At 36.6% G+C, this 19,521-nt stretch overlaps 1 protein-coding gene and 1 pseudogene across 1 annotated transcript; one reads left to right on the top strand and one right to left on the bottom strand.

Moving 5' to 3' along the window:
- LOC138154808 (NXPE family member 4-like) overlaps positions 1 to 19,521 on the bottom strand; it is a 362,284-nt pseudogene that overhangs the window by 316,796 nt on the left and 25,967 nt on the right.
- LOC138155455 (NXPE family member 1-like) lies at positions 6,890 to 14,993 on the top strand. The gene is made up of 5 exons (XM_069080708.1): positions 6,890 to 7,118; positions 8,432 to 9,162; positions 10,413 to 10,474; positions 13,170 to 13,385; positions 13,704 to 14,993. Exons 1-5 carry the CDS (start codon positions 7,023 to 7,025, stop codon positions 14,237 to 14,239), a joined length of 1,641 nt encoding a protein of 546 aa, XP_068936809.1. The 5' UTR covers positions 6,890 to 7,022; the 3' UTR covers positions 14,240 to 14,993.

Below are 19,521 nucleotides of genomic sequence, written 5' to 3' on the forward strand. Positions count from 1 at the left end.
TCAATACTGCATTTCTAATATAAATACAACCTGATTACAGAAGCAATCTTTCTAATATTTTGTTTTAGCCTACTGGTTAATTTTTGCCTCAACATTCGTTAGGGATATTGGTCTGTAATTTTCTTTATCTGCCTTGTCCCTCCTGGTTTAGAAATCAAGAATTTATTTGAATCAGAAAAAGTGATGAAGAGGGGAACTTTTCTTAACATTGCAAACAACTTATGTAGTATTAGAATTTATTGTGTTTTGGAAGGGTGGGTGCTGGTCTGGAGTGCACAGGGAGAGAGCACCAGCAGGGTCCACAACAACTGCTTCTGGAATTCTTAGCTCAGAGATTGCAAAGGGGTTGGAAAATTGATCAAAGATTAGATTGGATCCTTTTCTAGCACTGGGTATAGCTAGTGCTGAGTGGCAACTTTATTGCCCATACAGAGCTACAGGTCATAATTCTAGGGTAGAGAAGAGCACTGGTCATCATTCATGAGGAAACAGGAGCCCTGGTCCAAAGTCCAAGGCAAATAGGACTATTAGCATTTGCATCTACAGGGGACTGGAGTCATTCTTGGGTAAAGACCAGAGCACATAACACATCATATCTCTTCAAGGATCACACCACCCTACAGACTCCAGATCTAACTCTGTAAACAGTGGTACATAAAAGCCTGAAATTTGGGACAATACCTTCCCACCACAGCTGAGCAGAGTCCAAATTTAACATAAAGTTAAAAGAGAAGAAATAGAAGGGGAAAATGAGCAAAATACAAAAACTGAACTTGATTATAAAAATCCATGATGGTCTCAAGAAAATACCAAGACATTAACTCAGAACAAGACAATGATGAAAAAACAGCTATAAGTAAAGCCTCAAAGAAAAATGCTAATTGGACCCAAGCACAAAAAGTATGTCTGGAAGACTATCTCAAAAGACATAAAAGTGGTAGAGGAAAAGTCAGGAAAAGAAATGAGAGGGATACAAGAAAATTTTAATTAGTAGGTTGGGAAAAGAGGCATAAAAATTCACTAAATAAAATAACTGCTTTAAAAGCAGAACTGGCCAAATAAAAAAAAGGTAGAAAATGTCACTGAAGAAAATAATTCCCTATAAATTAGAATTAGACAAGTGGAAACTAAGGACTTCATGAGACAAGAAGAAAAAAATATTAAAAGAAAAAAATAGAAAAAATGTGAAATTTGTCATCAGAAAAATAATTGACCTCTAAAATAAAATGAGGAAAGATAATTATGAATCATTTAAATGCCTGAAAGCCATGATAAGTAAAACAAAAAAAAAAGAGCCTAGACATTATTTTTCAAGCAATTATCAAGGAAAATTGTCCACAGCATCTTAGATCCAGAGGACAAAATAGAGATTGAAAGAATCCACTGATCACCTCCTGAAAGGTATACCAAAATGAAAACTTCCTGGAATATTATTTCCAAATTCCAGAGCTCTCAATTCAATAAGGAAATATTGCAAGGGACCAGAAAGAAAAAATTCAAAGATTTTGAAGCCATAGTCAGGATCACATAAGATTTAGTAGCTTACACATTAAAGGAACAGAGGTCTTAGAATATGTTATTCTGGAAGGCAGAGGAGTTAGGATGACAACCAAAAATAACTTACTCATAAAAAGCAAGTATAATATTTTGGACGTAAAATGGATATTTAATGAAATAGAAGACTTACAAGCATTCCTGATGAAAAAACCAGATCTGAATGGAAAATTTGACATTCAAACACAAGACGCAAGAGAAGCATAAAAAGGTAAACATGAAAGAGTAATCATAAGTAATCATTCAAATAATCAATAAAGTTGGTGCTTATATTTCTCTAAGGGAGCCGGATAAATGTAACTCCTAAGGACTCTGTCATTGTTAGGACAATTAAAAGGAGTTTACATAGACAGAGGGCAGGGGTGTGAGTTGATTATGTTAGAATAATCTCCAAAAATAATGAAGAGGTGGAAATAAGGGATGCACTGGGAGAAGTGGGAAGATAGAGGTAGAATGAAGGAAATTTTCTCACATGAAACAGGACATGAGGAAAAGTTTTACAATGGAGGGTAGCACTCCCATTGGATTTGGTTCAAAGAGGAATAATATATACTCACATTCAGCTGTGTATAGAAATCTAACTTACTAATAAGGAAATAGAAGAGGAAGGGGATAAGTGGAACAGGGGGGAAGGAGATGATAATATAGAGGGTGAACTAAGGAAGGAAGTGGTTAGAAGTAAAACAGACTTTTAAGGAAGGACGGGATAAAGAGAGAGAAAAAGAAATAGAAGAAAATGGGATGGAGGGAAATACATGTTAATCATAACTGTGAACGTAAGTGTAATGAGCTCACCCAGAAAAACAAAGCAGACAGCAGTACGGATTAGAAACCAGAATCCAACAATATGTGGTTTACAAGAGACACACTTGACACATAAATACACACACAGTTAACATACAGGGCTGGAGCAGAATTTAATATGTTTCAGCTAAAGAAAAAAAGTCAGCAGTGGTAATAATGATCCCAGACTAAGGAAAAACAAAAATAGTCTTTATTAAAAGATCACTTCTTACTGTTTTAATAATAATAAAATTCTTAGAATTTACATGTATCATCTTCCCATATATGAATATAAACAGTTTAATCTTATTGAGTACTTTATGATTTTTTTTTTATATTTCCTTTTTTTGTGCTTCTCTTCAGTCTTGTATGTGAAAGTCAAATTTTCTATTCATCTCTGATGTTTCATCAGGAATGCTTAAACATGCTTTTATTTAATTAAATGTCTATTATTTTTTCCACTGAAGGATTATACTCAGTTTTGCCAGGTAAGTTTTTCTTGGTTGTAATCATGGCTCCTTTTGCCTTATGGAATATCATGTTCCAAGGCCTCCACTCCTTTAATCTTTAACTCTTTATTGGGTGCAAATAAAGAGCTCTCTCATCCATTTCCTGCCTGGTACAACACTGGCAAGTATTTGGCCCTATAGAGAAGGATAAAGGAGCTAGATTTCAGGGCTTTTCTCCTGTTCCCTGATTCTGGCTTCTCTGTCTCCTTCCTTCAGGATAAAATCCAGTCAAACTTGACTTTTCTCTGTTCCTTACATGTGACTCTCTGTACTCTATGGCTTTGTGCTGGCCATCCCCTATACCTGGAATGCTCTCCCTCCTCATTTCCACCTTCAGGCACCACCTACTACTGCCCCACCCAACTCCTAGTGCCTTCTTCCAAACCTGTCCTGGGCTTAATTATTTAGTATTCATTTGTATTTATTCTGTTTACATTTATTTATGTACTTATCTCCATTAGAATATAAATTTACAAGGAGTGTTTCATTAATTGTGTTGCATCCCTAGAGTCCAGCAGAGGACCTGACACACAGTAGGCATTTCATAAAGACTTATTGATTGTTTCAAATAAGTAATATATCAAAGCATTCTGATTTATTGAATCAGAGAGATCATGGAACACTGTCAGAGTCAAATCAAGTCAATAAATATTTATCAAGCACCATCTGCCAGGCATTTTGCTGAGCACCAAAAATACAAAGAGAAGCTAAAAGAAGAGTCAGTAAGTATATTGATAAATATTTCTTAAGCACTTATGTGCCAGAAAGGAAGATAGGTGGTACATCAGATATAGTGCCAAGCCTGAAGTCAGGAAGATTCATCTTCCTAATTTCAAATCTACTCTCAACTACCTGTGTGACCCTGGGAAAGTCACGTCACCCTGTTTGCCTCAGTTTCCTCATCTGTAAAATGAGCTGAGCTGGAAAGGAAATGGCAAAACACTACAGTGTCATTGCTGAGAAAATCCCAAAGGGACCATGAAGAGTTAGACATAATTGTAAACAACTGAACCACGACAGCAATGTGCCAGTTACTTTATTGAGTGTTAGGGACACAGAGAAAGGTTTTAAAGAAAAGCAGTCCCTGCTCTCATGGAGCTCACTATTCAATGGGAAAGATAACGTACAAACAAATATGTACAAGCATAGTTAGGAGAAGATAAATTAGAGGTAATCTTAGAGAGAAGGCAGGAATAGTAAGGAGGACTGGGAAAAGTTTCATTCAGAAAATGAGACTTTATGTGATACTTAAAGGAATCCAGGGAAACCAGAGGAATCCAGGGAAAGCAGAGACGACAAAGGAGATTGTTCTAGACATACATGTCTGTCCATGAAAATGTTTGAGGTGAGAGATGGATTGGCATCTGTGAGGAAAAGCAAGTTGTCCAGAGTCACTGGATCACAGAGGGTGTGGAGAGGAATGAGATAGAAGAAAACTAGAAATAAGGAAGGAGTCAGGTTACAAAAGGCTTTGAAGACCAAACTGAGTACATTAAGTTTGCTCCTAAAGGTGAAAGAGAAACACAGTTATTTGTTGAGTTGGAAGAAGGAGGGGGACATGATCTGACCTGAATATTAAGAAGATCGTTTTGGCAAACTTAGTGCATGGGTAGGGAATCTGTGGCCTCGACATCATATGTAGCCATCTAGGTCCTCAAGTGAAACCCTTTGACTAAGTCCAAGTTTTACAGAGCCTTCTACTATGGGGAATTCCCTGTAAAATTTGGATTCAGTCAAAGACTGAACTTGAATACAGAAAGGGCCTCATGTGGTCTCAAGGGCACAGGTTCCCCACCCCTGGCTTTGTGGATAATGGAGTGGAGTGGGGAAAGACTTGTGACAGGGAGAAAAAACACAGCAACCTATTCATTTTTCTAGAAAGTAGATGATGAGGGTCTGTTCCATGGCAGGAGGAGTCAGCATGTCAGAACAGAGAAGAGAAAATATACAAAAGATGTTCCAAAGGTAAAAACAACAGGATTGACAACAGATTGGAAATGGGAGATGAGAGAGAGTGAAAAATCAAAGATGACATCTAGCCTGTGATGGGAGATTGGAAGGATGGTAGTACCTTAACAGTAATGGGAAGGCAGGAAGACAAGAGGGTTTGGGAGAGATTATAAATTCCACTTTGCACATGCCGACTTTGTAATGTCTATGGGACATCCAGTTTGACATGTTCGGTAGGCAAATCAGGAGAGAAGTTGAGGTTGGATATAAAGACATCTGAGAATCATCTGTTGACAGATGATGATTAAAGCCATGGAAGCCATTGAAATTCCCATAAAATAGTAAAAAGGCTGAAGATGACCCAAGACAGAAATCCTCAGTGGGTATGACCTGGATGAATGTCCAGCAAAGGATACTGAGGAGTGGTGAGACAGGAAGTTGGAGAGCCAGAACAAAACAGGGTTGGGAAAACCAAGAGAGGAAGAGAAGAGGATGACTGGCAGTGTCAAAGGCAACAGAGAGGTCAAGAGGAATGAGGACGGAGAAAAGGCTGTTAAACCTGAAAATTAAGACTTCACTGGTAACTTTGGAGAAAGAAGGTTCAATTGAATGATGAGATGGGAAGTCAGACTTCAGAAAGTTGAGAAAATGAGAGGAACAGAAGCCTTCTTGAGGAGTTTAGCCACAAAATGAAGGAGGGATGGAAAGCTGTGGAAATGCTGCTGGGCTGAGTAGGATAGGGAATTCATTGAAGAAATGCTTTGCCATAATGACAACCCATGCGACATTAAATAGTATAAATTTTAATGTATCCAGTCAGTAGTTTTTGTTATTTTTTTCTAGCTTTGTTCACCAAATTGTGAGGAGGATGGAAGGGTTATAGACCTTACTATATTTTCTGTTCATTAATTACAAAATGAATTAGACCCAATAGAGTACAATTCAGTTAACTTTAAAGACTAACTAACAGAACTTCTGTTGCAGCCTAATTAGATCCCCCCCCTTTTTTTTCTTTTTTTGAAAGGGGAAGGCAGGGCAATTGGGGTTATGTGACTTGCCCAAGTTTGCACGGCTGGTAAGTGTTAAGGATGTGAGGCCAGATATGAACTCAGGTCCTCCTGATTCCAGGCCCAGAGCTCTATTCAGTGTACCACCTATCTGCCCCTAGATTTGGACACTTTTTTTCTGAAGAAGGAAGCCACATGTGGTTAGAGACAGAATGGCTAAACTGCCTATTAGGTACATCCTCAGACTCAAACAGAATGCCTCTAACCCATGTGCTTGTCTCCACCTACCCAAACTGAAATGACTAGGGTTTGTTTAATCTATGCTTAACTCCCACATTTTCTTTTGTATACAAAGGTATAAAACCCAACAGATTTTTATTGATGGGGCAATCAGAAGCAGCCTACAAGTTCTGGCTAAGACTGGTTGCCTGGGAATATGACCTGTGTTGCTTAAATCCTTAGAAGGGAACCTGTTTCCAGTTTGAGGGTGTTAATTGCTTGCAAAATATTATCAGTGAAGACTTATGTGCAAAAGCAGATGTAAAACATATCATTTTGCAAATTTCTGGGAAAGGAGGGCTAGCCATTAGGATGAGTAAAGAACAGATAAACAGTTCCAGTGCTATTCATGTACATATAAAATACTCTCAGTCTTGACCTTCTGTACCCCTTTGTTCAATGTCCCCTGTACTTTGCTCTCTGTCAGGAAGATGAAACTGAAAGGACAATTTTTTTTTCATGTACGTATTAGTCATGTTGTAAAAAAGAATTAAAACCAAGGGGAGGAACCATGAGAAATAAGAAAGAGACAGAAAGAGAGAGAGCAAATACTATGCTTGGATCTGCATTCAGACTCCATTGTTCTTTTTCTGCCTGTAGATAACATTTTCAAACATGAGCCTTTTGGAGTTGAAGCATGATCATTTTTAACTGGGGAAATGGAAGAGGAAAAAAAAGCAAATTCTTTGAGTAATTTGACCTGGTTCATTGAGTATATAGAACTTTTTTTTTAATTTCCTTTTTCCTTCCTTGATAAAACAGACAGATGATGTGAAAATAGGGCCAAAGAGCCAGCAGTCAAGAAGGACTCTAAGCAGCTGTGAAGAAATGGAGCCCAGGATGTAGCAGGACATCTGAAAATGAGGGTAAATGAGCATGAAATTATATTATTCCCCCTTGGTGTCCTTCTTTATCTCCTTATCATCTCATAGGACATGCCATGGCTTCTTCTGTGACTACTTGTAAAATACTGCTGTTTCTGATGTTGGTGTTAGCTGCCTATATCATTTTGATGGCTTCAGAAAACCTCTCAAAGGTAGGAATTGTTTTCTCCTTTAGTTTTGACCATTACCCCAAGACAAATCAAAATAACTGCCACAGGTTGCACAGAAGAATACCGATTACCTAAACAAATAACTCGAAATCCCTACCCTCACCCCAATACTGACCAGTGAATCTGTCCTTGAATTTTGTCCACAGCTCTGCAAGAAACCAAGGGATTTGGGTAGATTTTGTTTTCCTCAGGTCCAGCCCAAACTTCTAGGACATTTCTGGAAGAGCTTAATAGTATTACAGACTCCAGGATAGACCAAATCCTAAATTAATTTCTGCATAAGCAAAAATAGCACATTTGACTAATTTATTTCTGACCACAGGGAAGCCTGGGATTGTCCATAGGCGCAAATATATAGTTTCTTGGCAGGACTCCCCCAGAGTCACTTTGAGGTGGATCCAGACCATTCCTGAAATGACCTATCCTCACCTTTTGAATATACCTTGTCTCTTTCCAACTTAAATATTTATTATTTTATTTATTTATTGACTATTGGTTTTTTTTTCACATGTCTAGTTCCATGGGTAAGAACAGGTGGATATTTGTGTAAACAGTGGGATGCATACTGCAGAATTTTGGCTCTCTGTTCTTATATCTGATTGCTATTTATCATTGACTTTTATCTGCATTTTCAAGCATCATTTACTCTTCTCTCTTAAAAATGTATTTATAAGAACATAATAATCACAAACAAAAAAAGTAATTCAAAACACGAAGAGAAGTGTACAAAAATACTGTGAACTATTTGTCTTCAAAAGAAGTATCTATAGATGTGTATACATATATAGATGCATATATAACTACACATTTGCATATATATGTAATAATACACATATGAGAGGCAAAGTGGCTTAGTGGATAGAGAGCCATCCTCAAAGCCAAGATGACCTGGATCCAGTCCACATCTGACATATATCAGCTGTGTGACCCTGGGCTAGTCACTTTAATCACTCAGTGTTTTAGGTGACTCTAATATTATAAGTTGCAGAGAAGATCTCAGTTTGCATTGGTAAAAGGAGTTGCCTCACCTGAGACTACCTCATATACATAAACTGACAAATCCAATACATATTTCTTACATATAAGTACAATTTGCTTCCTAGGGATTTCTAAGTCACCAATACATGCTGGACACACCCTGGATGGTAAAAAACAAAAAAAAAAATTACGTGTTTCTTCTAGCTCTGAAATCTAATCTCATGTCATATATATAAACTGAAAAGAAATACTGGTTACAAACCAGGAATGTGTTTTGGGCAATATCCACACATTGTGTCATTTTTTCTTTACTCCAGTTTCGTTCTGCCTTCATTCTTTCAACCTCTTCTCATTGCTTGGACACTTACAAGTCTTCCTGCCCTGAAACACCAGTCAGCTTTGCCAAAGAACCCACTGAGACTGATTTGAGAATTAAAGAAATCATAGAGCAGCTGGATCATCAGATCCCATATAGACCATTCTCTCATGTCAACACTACCACAAGTGCAGCCCACAGTGTGGCCAAAATCATCAATCCTAAGACCACCTACTGCACGGGGGATCACCTAGATATTCTCCTGGAGGTGAGAGACTACTTGGGGCACAGAAAGCAATATGGAGGAGATTTCTTAAGACCCAGGATTTCTTCCCCAGATCTAAAGGCAGGAGCTTCGGGACAGGTGACAGATTTCAACAATGGCACCTACCTTGTCAGTTTTACCTTATTCTGGGCAGGTAAAGTATCTGTATCTCTTCTGCTCATGCACCCCAGTGAAGGGGTGTCTGCCCTCTGGAAAGCAAGGAAAAAGGGATACGATAAGGTGATTTTCACAGGCCAGTTTGCCAAGGGCATCTCTCAGGTCTTCAGTGAATGTGGCCTGGTTCTAAACACAAGTGCTGAATTGTGCCAGTACCTGGACCACCGAGACCAAGAAGCCTTCTACTGTGAGAAACCTCAACAAGTGTCCTGTGATGCTCTGACACATGTGAAGTCCAGGAATACTGGAATTTCTTATCTTAGTATAAAGGAGAAAAATCTTTTACATAAGTAAGTTGACTTTCAAATATTCAGTGGGGTTTAGTGAGAAGACTTTGGGGTTGAAACATATTCATATCCATAAGACTCTTTTATCTAGATGATCCAAATTAGCCATATTTCATTTGTTTGAATTGAATCCATGAAAGGGGAAGCTCAAGGTAAAGCAGCCTGTATCATATAGGGTGATGGATGCAACAATAATATTGAATATTTATATAGTGCATTACAAATATTTCATTGTATCCTAACCACAAATCTAGGCAGTAAGTGCTAGCTTTATTAACATTTTACAGATGAAAAAACTGAGGCACACAGAGTTTAAGACTTACCCCTGGTCACAGAGCACATAAGAATCTGAGGCTAGATTTGAATTCAGGTTTTTCTTCCTCTATAATTAGCACATTATTCACTGCATCACCTAGATGTCATTAATAGTGACTTATAGGATCAGTTTTAACGGTCTTCATTTCTATGAATATCTTTTTCCCACACTTTTGCTCACAGTAATTCACAGATTGAATTACCAGTTAAAAGCTGATTCAAACAAGAAAATTTGGAGCCCAGAAGTGGGGGTGGGAGAAAGATCAAAAATGCCAACCTAGAACATTTGATTGAAAATGTCCTACACTTAATCTCAATGTTCACTTTAGTTTATTAAATTTTTTTTTCTGTCCAGTCCTGTGACTTTTCTGTCTACCTATGCATACCTGTATATCAGCAACTCCTTTATGGTATTAGAAATTTTCCTGGGGCACTGAAAGACTGTGACTTTTCCATGGTCATTTAGCTGATATATGTCAGATAGAAACTGAATTCCTTTTTCCTCTGTACCACATAGCCTCTCTAGACTAAAGGTAGCACAGGATGGATGGAAGAAAATAAAGTAGTTATTAAGCTTCTAAGATGTCACAGGCACAGTGACGAGCACTTTTTTTTACAAATATTCTCTCATTTCAGCCTCACACCAACCTAAGAGACAGTTGTGATTATTATCTCTGTTTTACAGTTGAGGAAACTGAGGCAGAGAGAAGTGACTTGCTCAGGGTCACACAGTTAGTAAAGGTCTGAAGATGGATTTTCATTCAGAGCTTCCTGACTCCAGGCCCCATGTTCCATCTACTGCATCACCTAGCTGTTGAGAAAAGAACCAAACTGCAGAAATTTAGGGACAAAGTACTGGGCTTTTGTTTTTATTATTGTAGTTCTGCATCTTGCATCCAGATTGAAGGAAGGTTAACTTAAGTTGTTGTTTCTTCAAGGTCCAATGTAGGGGTTGAAATTATGAGAGGATTTGAACCCATCATGGTCTCCCAGTGTAACAGTAAGTCTGCTCTTCTCTCTTGTGGGTCATGCTCAATAACTCTATAAAAGTCACTCACCCTCATTCAACTGTAATCTGCCTGTGTCATGACCAGGTTAACTCCCCCTGGGGCATGTCAGAGGAAGTGTAATAAGTGTCAGATTCCTTGGGCATCAAAAAAAAGAAAAAATAGAATTCCTATGATAAGAAAGGTTTTCAACCTAAGTTTCAACTAGTTTTTCTTCTTAATTAGACATGCATGGGTGTGTACATGTTCATTTGACCCCTTTCGATCTGTAGAGGAGTGATTCCCATCTGACCAGTCATCCTGCTCTGGTACCATTTGAAGGCATCTATGATGGAGTCAGACTGAGAAATATATTTCCTTTTAGATTTCTGGTGGAGCCATCTAAAATTGTGAGTTGATGAAGTTGGCATTTTTTCTGGAAATGCATTCTTACATCGTGGGCTTCAATGACAAGTAGAAATCTCACTCCCAATATGTAACAGAAATGCATTTTTTATTGTTTTTGGATCAACCAATTGACCAACATGGAAAAACCCTTGTAAACCCAATCTTATTTTAAAAATTATACATAATATAAAAATATAAACTCTATTTACATGAACAAAATATTCATGAAACTGGATTGAAAATTTCGGGTAGAGAAGTAGTTAAAATTGTGTCCAGTCCTAAGCTAGGCCTATGTATACAAGATGCTTCTGGGCACATGGATACTAATCTTCAAACATTTCCTTTCTTAATTTTTTTTTAATTTAGGCCTTAGCCAGGATCTAATTATCAAGTGTCAAATTGCAAAAGATTACATAAAGATGAGCTGTTTCTCTGAATTAGAACCATATGAGCACTCTTCTCTGATTCTCCCTTAACATACTCTTATTTGTAGCATATAATAATTTAAATAATGAAACAAATTTTCTTATAAATTATGAAATATTCTTCATTGCTGAGTATTTGGTAACTCTAATAATAGGTTGTTCCAATCTTTTATTTTTATAATGTAATTGACTTTTTATAAATAGAACAAATCTCTTTATGTCTTCATTTTTTCTGAAGACAGGATACCAGATAGATTAACTTTTTATAAGTAAGATTCATTGGCAAGTGAGGATACAGTCCCAAGTCATTCAAAAGCATGAATCAGGAAGCCTGGTGTGAAAACTATTCTTGATTCTCTCCTTAGATGTCAGGCTTGGGTTTGTCCATGCTTTTTTACCCTCTTCTCTCCCAATGACTTTCTCTGAGATTTCTGATTTTTCTTGACTTTCTTTAGATGAAGAAGGCATTAGAGTCATCTTAAAGAGTATCTGATGATATCTTTTCCTCATCAATACCAGGTTACCTGGTACTCATTTGAATCGAAAAACTGAAGGAGAGTTAATTTCATTTTTCTTTTTGTTTCCTATAGTTTTTGGCTTTCTGATATGTACTTCTACCCAAATATTGTGACAGGCACATCTTTTTCTTTCCATAATTGGAATTAATCCATGTTTGAAACGAGCAGGAAAACTTCCAAATATGCCAAGACCTTTGCTAAATGCTAAGGATACACATGGAAAAGATAAGACAGTCCTAGCTCTCAAACAGCTCACATTTTAATTGAAAGAAACCATATATCTAAGAGAATTCAGCTGTAGAGTGTATGGAAAATCCTGGAATCCCCAGGTGTCAAAAGGTTGAGAAGAAAGGCAGACCCAGGGACACATTGGGTGTGTGGGCAGATCAGATGGCAGTGCCCTGGAGGCCTGGAGGTTGGAAGTTATTGTAAGATCTATAATACTTCAGGACACAGTGGCAAGGCAGACGGTAAGTCAAAGTGGCCCTCCATCTCACTGGAGAATTGTAGTGGGTGACTCCCAGCTCCTCTAAGCAGTGTCATTAGCCATTCTACTCTTCCATCTTACTACCTCTGAAAGGATCTTGGTGCCTGGTGGTGTGAGGACAGGGAAAAAGAAGGCAAGGCAGAAGACTACCTTTGTTGGTGGTTCTTGAAGCCAGAGGGCAACAATGCATTGGGTTTTATTCCATTTTCTTTATGGGGTTAGCTCTCTTCTGTGGAATACCATTCTATTGATGCCAGGCTCAGCAGTTCCATGCTCAGGGACCCAAGTAGCTTTGTGATATTTCATAATCATATTGATTTTCTAGCTTAAAAGCCATCAGATATGTGAAAGAACTGGGTCACAAGGCAGATTAGGTGGACTACAGATGGAGTAGAGAAAACCACTACCCATTATTAGAAAACAATTCAAAATGAATATTTTGAAATAGCATTAGTGCCATCATCTCCTTTTAAATAGGTATTTTATAGAAGTCTTAAGATTCCTGAAAAGGGTGGCAGCTAGGTGGCACAGCAAATACAGCACCAGCCTGGGAGTCAGGAGGACCTGAGTTCAAATCTGGACTCAAACACTTGACACACTTACTAGCCATGTGACCTTGGGCAAGTCACTTAACCCCAATTGCCCTCCCAAAAAAAAGCAAAAAAAAAAAGATTTCTGAAAATAGTCTTGGAATAGCTGTTAAGGCCATCCTTTGGGTGGCACATGAATATGAGTATTCTTGGGGCATTGCTTGAACCCATTTTACTCAGATTAGTAAGAGATGACATCAATCTGCTTGAATATTTTGGTAATTGTGATAGTGAAGAAGATTGCTCTGATAGACTATTTCTGAATGCACTGAATTTATCAGATGTTGAAACAGTGAAAGAGAAATGCCAGATCGGAATGAAGTCCCCTATTCCCAGTGGTCATTCTTTGCAAGGAAAGTGGAATCCAGCATTTTGTAAACTAACTCAACTAAGTGATGTGGTTGTGATCAATGGTTGTTTGAAAGGAAAACTCATTTACCTCATGGGAGATTCTACCCTACGCCAGTGGATAGACCACTTCTCCAATAGTGTGAAAAGTAAGTTGTCAGAACTTATTTTTTTTTAATAATAGGATTTCTGTGGGGATATTTTTGTTTGATTTTCTTGACCTTTGCAGGGATGGGGGAAATTTTTGAAAATAATTCTTGTATTTTTCATAAGAAATTGTTAATTTCATTTCCTTTCATATGTAGCTATATAAAATTTAATTGGGGGGGGTGACAATATATCATGCAAGCCAATAAATGTTCTTTAATTACTAATTATCTTGAGTGAGGTATTTAGTTTGGCCTGTACTGAAAAAAGGCAAAATTCTTTTCTTTTCTTCAAAGATGTTATCATTTTTCCTCCCTCAGCACTGAAGTATTTTGATCTTCATGGAAGTGGACCATTTAAGAAGTACATACTTCTGGATACAGAAAGACACATTCATATTCAATGGAAAAAACATGGGCATCCATTTTTCACTGACAAGTTTTACTCAGTAAAAGATAACCAATATATTACCCGTGAAATTGATGGAGTAGCAGGAGACAGAAACACAGTCATAGTCATCACACTTGGACAACATCTCAGACCATTCCCAATCGACATCTTCATCCGAAGAGTTATCAATATCCAAAGGGCAATTAGGAGGTTATGGCTAAGAAGTCCAGAGACCAGAGTTATCCTGAAGGCAGAAAACATTAGGGAAATGGACGCTGAGGCTGAGCGAGTTGGTAATTTTCATGGCTATATTCAGTATCTGATTATAAGGGACATTTTCCGTGATCTCAATGTGGGTTTCATTGATGCCTGGGACATGACCATCGCTTATGACTCTAGAATTCTCCACCCCCCTTATAATGTTGTTAAAAATCAAATTAATATGTTCTTAAACTACATATGCTAAGGGATTGGGGACAAAATCACCAGGAAGGGCTCTTGGTCTCTTTATCTATCAAGTATTAAGAGAGGACCAAATATACCTAATAAGGGATTCTAGGTGATATATGCCTAGCAGAAAATATGAATACAAGTTGGTAAGAGGGTGTGTCATGGTGGGGGGACAACAGGAAAGTATGAGGCCCTCCATCTCCTTTTGGAATAGGACATATGTCATGAACGCACAATGTTATCGCTTCTATGACTGACCAGTGTCATACAGGAAATAAGCTTTCTTTGATATTCTTGATTTCTATAATATCCAGTGACCCTAGCTCTCCAGGATGTATGTGTTGGCAGTAGGACAGGGAGAAATGACAAGAATATAGGTTTGAGGAATAACATCTTGGAACAGCCAGAAAGAACACAAGACCTACCCAAATAAGTGATTGGATTGAAGGCTAAAGGATTTGATCACACCACAGAGGGAACTGTGTGCAGTGTTCAATATTAAACTGATATCTGGGTAGTTTTATTGAAATGCAGTGTTGGTTACTCAGGGTGCCCTACAAATATCTAGGATTTAGGTGATTTTAGGGAAAGAGAAGTGATCTACTTTACTAGGAAAGGATCCCAAAGGGAAAAGGAAAGAGTCTTTTTTACATATCCTCAGGGATGGATGAAACTCTTAGCCAAATGGAGAGATGTGAGAGAATTCTGATACATTTGTGGTCTTTATTTAAGCTTAATAGACAAAGTGGGAGTGGTGGTTTATATTCAGGAAAAGATTTTGAATGATAAGTTAGAATTTAAGGAACCAATACATTCTCGACAATGGAAGGAGACATCTTAATGATGGGAGTTTTATTTACCAGGATCAGAAAAGGTTTGGAGCTTGAGAACAGTAGGCCAAATATTTTGCAATAGGACACCAATCAGATTTCTATCAGTCTAAAATACTTGATACTGTCCCTCAGGTAAGAAGTTACATTGAAAACTTTGAATATTAAATCTGGGCATATGTACACGGCCTTTGATGCATGTATAAGGGTTTCTGTTGCCTAAATGTGTGTGTACTGGTATATCAGGGATTCATTTGTTTCAGGAAAAGTAATGAATCATTCTTTACTTTCTTACTTTCCTTAATTTCAGTTAGGGAATAATTTGGCAAGGTGGTTGTACACTTTGGGATTCAAAACTATTACATGCATTCTGTCTTTGCAATGAAAAGAAGGTAAATGCTGCATTTTCAGGGAAAAGAAAAAATCACAAGACAAAAATCATAATGAAATTCTAGAAGGGGTGGACTGAGAAAAGTGATTTTCTTAATCAAATGACTGACAAACTTAATATTGAACAGCAATACTACTAGTTAAATTTTCCTTGTAACTATTTACATTTAAATTAATTTCTATGAATTAAATATCATAGCAACTTTATATTTACTCTTGCTAAATTTTTGATGGGATTTTTTGTCTTCATTTTCATCAACATTCTTTCTTTTATGGTTGTTGTCTATTACTTTAGTTTTGCTTCACACACACACACACACACACTTTGAATTATTTCATAAAGGCTTTTTCAGATTTCTTTGCAGACCTCATTCAGTTTCAACTTCCTCATCCATAAAATGGGGAGAATAATAACACTTATGTTACAGAGTTTTGTGAAAACCAAAAGAGAGCATATATAAAACACTTTGCAGACTTTAAACCATTTTATAATTGTTAGATATTATTGTAATTCATAGATATATGAGGAAATGAGACATTGAGTGACTTGACAAGGTTGTACTGATAGTAAGTAGCAGAGTCAGAGTTTAAACTAGGGTCTTCAAACTTCAAATCTGGCATTCTATTCTTTTTACTATTGTAGCAGCAAGCACCTTAGCATACTCAGGATGGCTACTAGCACAGGTTCTTAGATCGGTTTTCTAAAGAAAAGAAACTCAAAATGGGTTAACAATCTTACTTTAATCAATCAAACATATCCTTTTCATAGTTCAGGGGGGAAAGTCAGCACCCTGAACTTCAGAGAAAGAAACAGAAGTTACAAGAAGACAAAAAATATACAGAGAAACAGACAAGCAAACAGGGCTTCCAGCTGTCTGACCATTACATCCATACCTAGTTAGTTACCAGAAAGGGAAGCACCAACATCTGGGTTTTCAAAGCCCAGGGGGCTTAACCACTGCCCAGCATCTCATCTGTCCAAATCACACAACTCTTCCCAAAGTGAGCCCCAAAGCAAAACCTCACATCAGGGTATATATAGCCTTCTCCTGGGTAGGAAAATGTCACAACCCTCTTGACCCACTGTCCAATCACAAAGTTACAAGGTGTGGGCATTCCTGAAAAACAAGCATCCCCCCCACACACAGGCTCCATGTGACCACATTCAGCCTATTAGGGGGGAAAGTATATTTTGAAATCAGGGAAGGTTCTCAGATTCACTTAAGCCTATCAATGGGCTAAGGGACAGGGAAGATCTCCAGATTCCCATTACAACCATAGTGCTTGCTCTTTAGTATATAATAATATGCCCTTATATTAGGGGAACTTGTCAAAACTTAGCTACTTTCCTATTATTGAACATATAGGTTGCTTCCAGTTTTTAGCAATTACAAATAAAATAACAAACAATAGTGACTTTAAAAGACTAATGAGTCCAATGGACTAGAGATACAGAAAGAGATATAGATTCTCAGACTTGGACAATATGTTGATCTATTTTTCTGGACTATACATACTTGTTATGAGGGTGACTTCTACTCAGGAGTTTGGGGTTAAAAGGTTCTAACGGGACAAATGTGAAAAAAAATTAGCTTTTTGGGTTTTTTTCATTCTACTTTGTTCTGAGTTTCTTACTCAGTTTTATTTTTGCTATCTATTAATTTTTGATCTATTGGATTTATTCTGGCATGTATTGAGTCCACTTTATAAAGAAATTCTTTTATTGCTATATTTTGCTTATATATATATATATGCATTACGTTCTATATTCATTCCTTTTCCTCACTTAAGAGAGTTTTCCCTTACAACAAAGAAAAAAAAGGAAGAAGAAAAAGAAGGAAAAAATTTCAGTAAAGCCAATGACATTAAAAACAGTCTGAAATTATATACTGTGTTTCATACCCATCTAAAACCACATCTGCATACTAGAGAGGAAGGAGATAACTCTATCTCTTCTTTGGGATAAGCTTGTCCATAAATATATACTTATCTGTACATGTTGACACTATTCTACACTTTTAATAACAGATATTCACATTTTAGATAGTGAGTTGATGCTATTAGAAATAAAATATGACACAGGTTCCAGATAAAATATCACACCTAACCTTTTTCCTCCATTCACAGATTTTTACTTTATTTAATGATTATGGATTCAACAAAAACAGTTTCACAGGTGAACAATGGAGAAAAACAGACTTAAGAAACATACTTTTACTTCTCTTGAAGAAGTGGAAGAAAGTGGTGTTTATATTCCTCTTCATTCATAAAGTATTTAAACTCTTAAAAATGCACTTTCATTTCTCAAAGCACACACCACGTTTTAAAAATCTTATTGCATATATGCACTCCAACAAAAACGTGCAGTTCCATTGTCTCTTGCAAAAAGTGTACTCATAAATTCAAGACTTTCTGCAAAAATATAACCCTGTATCATTCCAGGACTTCAAACTGCAAATAAGCCCTCATTGAAATTTGGTTACTTCTTATTTCCATAGAAAATACGGAGCAGAAAACATGTTCTGACTAAAACTGTTTCATGATGTTTAGACCAACAGATTCTCTATGATCTCTTTTTCCAGCATTTTTTTGGGGGGGAAAGAACAAACAGAAGCCAACAATCTTGAGGAACCAATAAAGGGGGAGAAAAACTGTTTAAATTCTATCCTGTACCATAGAATTTGAAGAAAATTTTAGGCAATTCTACCCCCTCCCTGGAACTTATCAATTCTACTTTTTAAAAATACTTTTCTAAAAAAAATTCTCAAATTAGATCTTATTAAAAATCAATGCATTCAAAATATAATCTTTATGATATGCTGTTACTGCTTCCTTGTTAAAAATTTTTTTTAATTGCCATAACATGTATTAGATATATTGTTCTATTATTTCCTGTTTCAATTATGACAACCCCTATTTTAGGTATCAAGACTGTATTGGTATCACAGAAAAAATTCAGTGAAAATATTTTTAAAACTGTTTTTGGCAAACTATATAATATTGCAATTGTTCTTCAAATACTTAATAGAACTCACTTGTGAATCAATCTGGTTCTTGAGGGAGTTTTGTGTTTTTTGTTTGTTTGCTTTTAAGAATTGAGGTATACCATTCAATTTCTTTCTTTGTCATTGGAATGTTTACATTTTCTTTCCTAGTCTGTTTATCTCAGGCTTTATATATTTTTGTAAACATTAATTTTATTTTATTTAAGTTATTGGTTTTATCAGCATATAGTTTGAGAAATATCTCATTCATTCTTCATTTTCTATTGATTTACTTGTTTTTTGATACTATTAATTTTGATTTTCCTGTTTTTAAAAATTCAAATCAGCTAATGCTTTGTCTAGTTTATTTTAATCTCTTAGTTTTATTTATTCATTCAAAGTTTTTTTCTTTTCCTTTCAGTTTTGTTACTTTCTTTTTTGATTTTCAATATTTTTATTTTGGTGTTTAACTATTTTTTTTTTTTGCTTTTTTTTGAAGGGCAATTGGGATTATGTGATTTGCCCAAGGTCACATGGCTAGTTTTTGTATCAAATGTCTGAAGCCATATTTGAACTCGGGTCCTCCTGACTCCAGGCCCAGTGCTCTATTCACTGTGCCACCTAGCTGCACCCGGTGTTTAACTATTTTTTAAAAATATGTTGGTTTTCTAGTATTTATAGTTGCATTTCATTGATCTGTTCTTTCTATCTTTGTTTTTTCAAATGCTTTATTAACTTCTGATTTACATCATTCATTTCTGCCAGATTTTGAGTTACAAATTTTCTCCCCATTTTTCCCTTACCCACCGTCCCAAAATAGGAGTCCCACAGGATATCCCCTCCTCCAATCTGCTCTCTCCCATATTTTCTCCCATACCACTTTCGACTTTTCCAGTGGATCTCGATGTCCCAGTGCCTGCATATCATATTTCCCAATTACATGTAAAATAGTATTAATAATAGTATACATATATGTATATATTTAAATATTGATTTTAAAAATTTAAATTCCAGATTCATTCCCTTCCTCCCTTGTCATCCACCCTTACTGGGAAGATAAGCAGTTCAGTATAGATTGTACATGTGTGGCTAAT

Source organism: Petaurus breviceps, unplaced genomic scaffold, assembly GCF_028583685.1.
Source record: "Petaurus breviceps papuanus isolate PSGF00001 unplaced genomic scaffold, PetGlider_PUasm1.0 91133, whole genome shotgun sequence".
Taxonomy (NCBI): Eukaryota; Metazoa; Chordata; class Mammalia; order Diprotodontia; family Petauridae; genus Petaurus; species Petaurus breviceps.

Bases quoted from the DNA above. Each gene is read 5' to 3' on its own strand.
- LOC138155455 (XM_069080708.1), top strand. From the start codon at position 7,023: ATGGCTTCTTCTGTGACTACTTGTAAAATACTGCTGTTTCTGATGTTG. The intron at 9,163-10,412 runs GTAAGTTGACTT...TGTTTCTTCAAG, and splicing joins GAGAAAAATCTTTTACATAA to GTCCAATGTAGGGGTTGAAA. The intron at 10,475-13,169 runs GTAAGTCTGCTC...TGAATTTATCAG, and splicing joins CATGGTCTCCCAGTGTAACA to ATGTTGAAACAGTGAAAGAG.